The sequence below is a fragment of the Mobula hypostoma genome, chromosome 23, assembly GCF_963921235.1.
Source record: "Mobula hypostoma chromosome 23, sMobHyp1.1, whole genome shotgun sequence".
Lineage (NCBI taxonomy): Eukaryota > Metazoa > Chordata > Chondrichthyes > Myliobatiformes > Myliobatidae > Mobula > Mobula hypostoma.
In genome coordinates this window covers 56,930,405-56,937,256 of record NC_086119.1, presented here as the reverse complement: position 1 = coordinate 56,937,256, position 6,852 = coordinate 56,930,405, and the positions used below count along the sequence as shown (strand labels likewise).

General features: G+C 45.2%; 1 protein-coding gene across 4 annotated transcripts in view; it reads right to left on the bottom strand.

The window, feature by feature from the left end:
• The window catches only part of med15 (mediator complex subunit 15), a 184,527-nt gene extending 184,452 nt beyond the window's left edge, over positions 1-75 (bottom strand). For all 4 annotated transcript variants that reach the window (XM_063031694.1, XM_063031696.1, XM_063031695.1 and 1 more), the window contains exon 1: positions 1-75. This exon is cut by the window's left edge and continues 55 nt beyond it. In XM_063031694.1, coding sequence (XP_062887764.1) covers positions 1-13 — 13 coding nt within the window. In that variant the 5' untranslated portion in view covers positions 14-75.
• Positions 76-6,852: the final 6,777 nt, after the last annotated feature.

The following is a 6,852-nucleotide window of genomic DNA, read 5'->3' as shown; positions in this document are numbered from 1 at the left end:
CATTCACATCCATGTTGCTGCTGCACTGACTCACTCGGGAGCGAACAGCCTGTCGGGCACAGGCGGCCAGGCGGGGGCGGTGACGGGCGAGCGCCGGCCTACGGGTGTGGTCCTCCCGCCGGCCGGGGGCGCTCCCTCCGCCGGTCCTTGGTCCTCCCGCCGGCCGGGGGCGCTCCCTCCGCCTGCCCTCGGTCCTCCCGCCGGCCGGTGGCGCTCTCTCAGACAGTCTTCCCGCCGGCCGTGTGTGTTACCTCCGCCCGCCCTCGGTCCTCCCGCCGGCCTGGGTCACGTCTCTTCCCTCGCGGCGCTGCACCCACCGGGAGGCTGCTTCATGCCCCAGAGACAGGCCACACTGCCTCAGGGTGTGAATAGGAGCGGGATCTGAAGAGTGAAGGTCGTGTTGGTGGGTACAGTTACCAAAGCTGCATCCATCACTCACACACACACAGACACACTCTCCTCACCACTGAGGGAATCTTCAAGCAGCATCTCTTTACTGAGAACACTTGCTTTCTTCTCGTTAATACCATCAGGGAGGAGGTTAGGGGCCTCCGGAGACCAATTGTCAGATACACCTTCTTCCCTTCTACCACCAGATTCCTGAATGGCCGATGAACACTACCTCACTATTCCTCTTTTGCAATATTTATTTAGTTTTGTACTTTTATGTCTCATTGTACTTCTGGCGGAAAACAACAAATTTCATGACATGTGTAAGTGAAACTAAACCCAATTCATATTCTGACTGGGATTTTGAAATGATGGACAGGGGTTAATGCTGGCAAATGTGATTAGTGTTGATCAGATTGGCTGGGGAGGGGAACTGGGATTCTGACATTCTCTTGATCCACAATGAGAACATGAAAACATGCAAGAATGCGGGAGGTAGGATCTGCAGGAACTCACCAGGTGAGTTCCTCTTCATCCTCTTCACATCCACTCTGTCAAGGCCTTTCACCATTCAATAGGTCTCAATGAGGTCAGCCTCTGTTCTTCTGAATTCCAGTGAATACAGGCCACTCTTAATTTGACATGCCATTCAATCCTGGAATTATTTCCGTGACCCTCCTACAAACCCTCTTTAGTTTCAACACATCCTTTTCTAAGATCAGGGCCCCAAAACTGCTCACAATACTCCAAGTGAGGCCTTAAAGTATCAACATTACATCCTTGCTTTTAAATTGAAGGGCAACATTTTAGAACATAAGTAAGGAGGAATGTTTTTAGCCAAAGAGTGGTGAATCTGTGGAATACTCTGACACAGACTGTGGTTGAGGCCGTTTCCAGGGGTATTTTAAAAGTGGAAGTTGATAGATTCCTAATCGGCCCAGTCATCAAGGGATATGGTGAGAGGGCTGGTGTACAGGGATAAACGGGATCCGGGATTGGCCTTAATAAAATGCCAGAGCTGACTTAATGGGCTGAGTGGCCTAATTCGACTCCTATATCAGTCACCCGATATAGATTGGGAGACTGCTTCGCCGGGCACCCAGGCTCCGTACACCAAAAAAAGTGGGACCTCCCTGTACCCACCAATTCTAATCCACATCCCATTACAATTCCAATATGTCTATCCATGGCCTCCTCTACTGTTGTGATGAAACCTCCATATACCAACCATCCACACCAAAAGTCTGGAATGATTACTCTCCAGTGGTGTTGACCTCACACCCCATGAAGACCCTAGAGAGGATGATCCTGGCTCACCTCCGACCCTGGTCAGATTAACTCCCGATCCCCTGCACTTTGCACATTGCAGTTGATGATGCTGTCATCTACCTGCTGAACAGAGCCTACTCCCATTTGGATAAGCAGGGCAGCACTGTAAGGATCGTGGTTTTTGATTTCTCAAGTGCCTTCGAGACCATACAGCCCTCATTGCCGGGGGAAAGCTCTATTCAATCTAGGTTGGCACTTCCATTGTAACCTGGACTACCTGACTGGCAGACCAGTTTGTGCAGCTTCAGAGCTGTGTGTCAGACATGGCTACGAGTAGCACGGGTCCCCACAGGGAAATGTATTGGCTCCTTCCCTGTTTACCTCGGACTTTAGGTACAACACCTAGTCATGTCATCTGCAGAAATTCTGATGCCTCAGCAGTAGTTGGGTATATAACGGGAGGATGAATACAGGCCCTGATGGAGGACTTTGTCAAATGGTGCAAGCTGAATCATCTGCAGCTGAACCTCAGTGAGACGAAGGAGATGGTGATGGACTTTCGGAAGACTAAACCTGCACTGCTCCCTGTTACTATTGATGGTGAGGACGTGGATGTGGTGAGGACCTACAAGTACGTGGGGTACTGACCTGGATGACAGATTGAGTGGAGCACCAATACGGAGGCTGTGTACAAGAAGGGCCAGAGTCACCTCTACTTCCTGTTGACAGAGCAAGATTGCAATCAACAGGATGAGATGCAATGTAAAAGGTGGACAAAATTGAAAAAGGTGAATACAGGACAAAAGGTGTTATATTTGAATGTCTGAGGATACACATTGCATCAAAAGGACAAGCAGGAAGGTAGAGGGGGTGGCATTGCTCTATTGGTAAAAATGAAATAAAATCATTCAAAAGAGGTGACATGAGGTCAGAGGTATCGTTTTGTTGAGGATAGACCTCAGGGACTGCAGGGATGGGAGTCGTATACAGACCCCCAAACAGTCATAAGGATGTAGCCTACAAATTACAACAGGAGATAGAAAATGCTTGTGAAAAGGGCAATATTACAATGGTCACAGGGGACTTCAACAGGCAGGTAGATTGGGAAAATCAGGTTGGTACTGGATCCCAGGAAGGGGAATTTCTAGAGTGTCTACGAGGTGGCTTTTTAGAGCAGCTCATGGTTGAGCCCATGAGAGAATCAGCTGTTCTGGATTGGGTGTTGTGCAATGAACTTGAATTGATTAGAGAGCTTAGGGTAAAAGAACCCTTAGAGCAAATTGATCATAATACAATCAAATTCACCCTGAAATTTGAGAAGCTAAAGTTAGAAGTATCAGTATTACAGTGCAGTAAAGGGAATTACAGAGGCATGAGAGATGAATTGGCCAGAATTGATTGGAAAAGATCACTGGCAGGGCAGCAATTCAGAAGGCACAAGACGTATACATCCCAAAGAGGACGCAGCATTGCAGGAGGAGAGATAGCAGTACGCCGCGCGTGCGCAGCCCTCCAGTGGAAATGATACCGTATCCGTTAAATAGGGGCTGCGGACAATTCTGATTTGATGGAGACAGACGTGAAAGCACAGAGGAACATCAGGAGAAATTTCTGAAATGCAGCTTTGCTGCTGTTGTACTGTGCGATCGAGAATCTTCCAGAGGGAAGACCTCAAAATCCCCAGCTTTGCCTGCTGTTGGCGACCGAGATTGAGGTGGAATCTTCGGATAGAGATGGTGCTCAGTACTCTGTGCTGGAGAGCTGATCGGAGGCTCAAAGTTTTTTGGACAACTCAGAGTCGGACTATGGTTGGGCATGGCAGGGAGAGTTTTTCTTCCTTCTCCTGTCTGCACAAGATGTGGGACATTTGAGAGACTTTGAACTTTTTAAAACTGTGCTCATGGACTGTTCTTCTTCAAGTTATGGTAGTGTTGCACTGTTGTAATTAAGTGGCTTTGTTAGTTTTTTTTCAGTCTTGGTCTGTCCTGTGTTTTGTGATATCACACCAGAGGAAATATTCTACCATTTCTTAATGCATGCAGTACTAAATGACAATAAAAGGACTGTTTTCACAATCTAGTGGAAAGATGACACAACTATAAGCAAAGTCAAAGTTAACATAAAAGCCAAAGAGAGGGTATATAATAGGTCAAAGATTAGTGACAAGATTGAAGATGGGTAAGGTTTTGTCTGTCATCCAACTAAAAAAGTCATTAGATTAAGACACACAGTCCTCTTGTCATTAAGGTAAAGATGGTATACAAAAGTAAGCTACTGTATTAAAGAAGATCCCAAAAGTTTATTCAGATAAAGTTTAAAAGAGAGGTGAGAGTGGATATCAGACTGCTGGAAAACGATGCTGGAGAGATAGTAATGGGGGACAAGGAAATGGCAGATGAACTAAGTTTTTTTTTATTAAATCAGTCTTCACTGTGGAAGACACCAGCAGTGTGGTGGAAGTTCCACATGGTAGGGGTCATGAAGTGTGTGTTGTTACTATAACTAGAGAGAAGGTTCTTGGGAAACTGAAAGGTCTGAAGGAAGATAAGTCACCTGGACCAGATGGTGTACACCCCAGGGTTCTGAAAGAGGTGGCTGAAGAGATTGCAGAGGAATTAGTAATGATCTTTCAAGACAGACTAGATTCTGGAATGGTTCTGGAAGGTTGGAAAATTGCAATATCACTAGTCTTCAAGAAGGGAGGGAGGCAGGCAGAAGATAGGAAGCTATATGCTGGTTAATCTGACCTCAGTGTTTGGGAAGATGTTGGAGCCAATTATTAAGGATGAGGTCTCAGGGTACTTGGAGGTACATAACAAAATAGGCCATAGTCAGCATGGTCTCAAGGGAAAACTGCCTGACAAATTTGTTGGAATTCTTTGAAGAAATAACAAGCAGGATAGACAAAGGAGAATCAGTTGATGCTTACTGGGTTTTTTGACAGACCTTTGACAAGAAGCCACACACGAGGCTGTTTAACAAGCTAAGAAGCCCATGGTATTACAGAAAGGATTCTAGCATGGATAAAGCAGTGGCTGATTAGCAGGAAGCAAAGAGTGGGAATAAAGGGAGCCTTTTCTGGTTGGCTGCCAGTAACTAGTGGTGTTCCACATGGGTCTGTGTTAGGACTGATTCTTTTTACGTTATATGTCAATGATTTGGATGATGGAATTGATGGCTTTGTGGCCAGTTTGCAGACAATATGAAGATGGGGGGCAGCTAGGTTTGAGGAAGTAGAGAGGCTACAGCAGGACTTAGATTAAGAGAATGGGCAAATAGAATTGGGAAGTGTGTGGTCATGCACTTTGGTAGAAGAAAGGATTGAATATTTTCTAAATGGAGAGAAAATTTTTTTAAAAATGAGAAAGTTGCATCCTTCCTATTATTGAGTTCTACCCAAATCAACTTGGTGTCTGAACACTGCATTATGTCTCCCCCAAGTGGAGCTGTGATTCTGTGCCTGATTAGTCATGGACCTCCCCCTCCTTTACCTCCTCCTGTCCTGTCTAAAACTTCAAAGGCCTGGTACATGAATCACCCATCCCTGCCCCTCTCACAACCAAGTTTCTGTAATGGCCACAACATTGTAGTTCCACGTACTGATCTATGCTCTAATACTCCCAGCATTAAATTAAACGTACTTCAAACTATCCAAGCCACCATACCCGTTATTTCAATTTTGCCTTTCAATACTTTCCCTGACATCTACCTTCCTGTCCAATCACTCACTTACTCACCTGGGGCTCCAGTTCTCAGCCCCCTGCAAAACTAGTTTAAACACTGAGTACATGAGCAAATCTCCTGGCCAGGGTATTGGTTCTGAGAAGGCACTTTTCATGAAGCTGCTAAACAGAATTCTTCTACATCAAAGCAACATTGTTTGTGAAAACTAAAAACACAGGATAAATTGAGTGAGCGTCAAAGTCAAAAGTGAGTTTATTGTCACATGCACAAGGACCTGATGGCAAAAAGACAATGAAAAAGCTGCAACAGCACTACAGGGACATAACATCATACCAGCACCATTCAGAAGGGAAAAATCTAAATTATACACATAAGGTGCATAAGGAATGGATATGGAATAGGCACAGAGGGTGAGTTATACAGCAAAGAAACAGCCCTCCAGCCCAAGTCATCCATGTTGACCAAGAGTTATCCAATCTCCACATCAAATCCTTTTAATGACTTAGCTTCCACCACCCACCAATACAGAAAATCCAAGAAACTCACTACCCTTTGAGAGAAGAAATTTTTAAATTGACAGTTTTAAGTGACTGGCCCTTATCTTGTAATTATGTCCCTTGTTCAGAACACTACCATTGGCGAAAACATCTTAACATCTATCCTGTCAAGCCCCCTTAGGATCTTATGCTTTAATAACCTCATTCTTCTCATTCCAAGGAATACAGACCATAACTCATGATACAACCCACCTTTCCAGGAATTTGCCCAGTGAATCTCCTGTGGACTACATCTTTTTGAAGTGGACTAGGAGAGTGTGCAGTACTCCACGTGCAGCCTCACTCATCTGCTATACAACTGCAACCAAAGCTCCCATTATTTTTTTTAATATAAAAAAAACACCAACATTTTGCAAAATGGTTGAATGCACCTTCCTTCTCATTTACCCATTGGATCTGCCTGCTAACTTTGAGATTCATTGAAGACCAAAAGATCACAGGACACATGTGCAGAATTAGACCATTCAGCCCATCAAGTCTGCTCTGCCATTTCATCATGGATGATCCTGGATCCCACTCAACCACACACACCTGCCCTGACCAATCAGGAAATGATCAACTTCTGACTTAAATATACCCATGGACTTGGCCTCCACTGCAGTCTATGGCAGAGCATTCCAGATTTGCTACTCTGGCTACAATTATTCCTCCTTACCTCTGTTCTAAAGGGTCGCCCATCAATTTTAAGGCTGTGCTCTCTAGTCCTGAGTATCCCTCCATAAGAAACACCCCCCCCCCGCCATCCACAGTCACCTTATCTAAACCTTTCAGCATCTGGGAGGTTTCAATGAGATCCCCCCACATTCTTCTAAATTCCAGTGAGTACAGGCCCAAAGCTGCCAAAAGCTCCTCAGATGTTAACCCCTTCATTCCTGGAATCATCCTCAAACCTTCTCTGGACTATCGAATGACAACATACCCTTTGAGATATAGGGCCCAAAACTGTTGACAA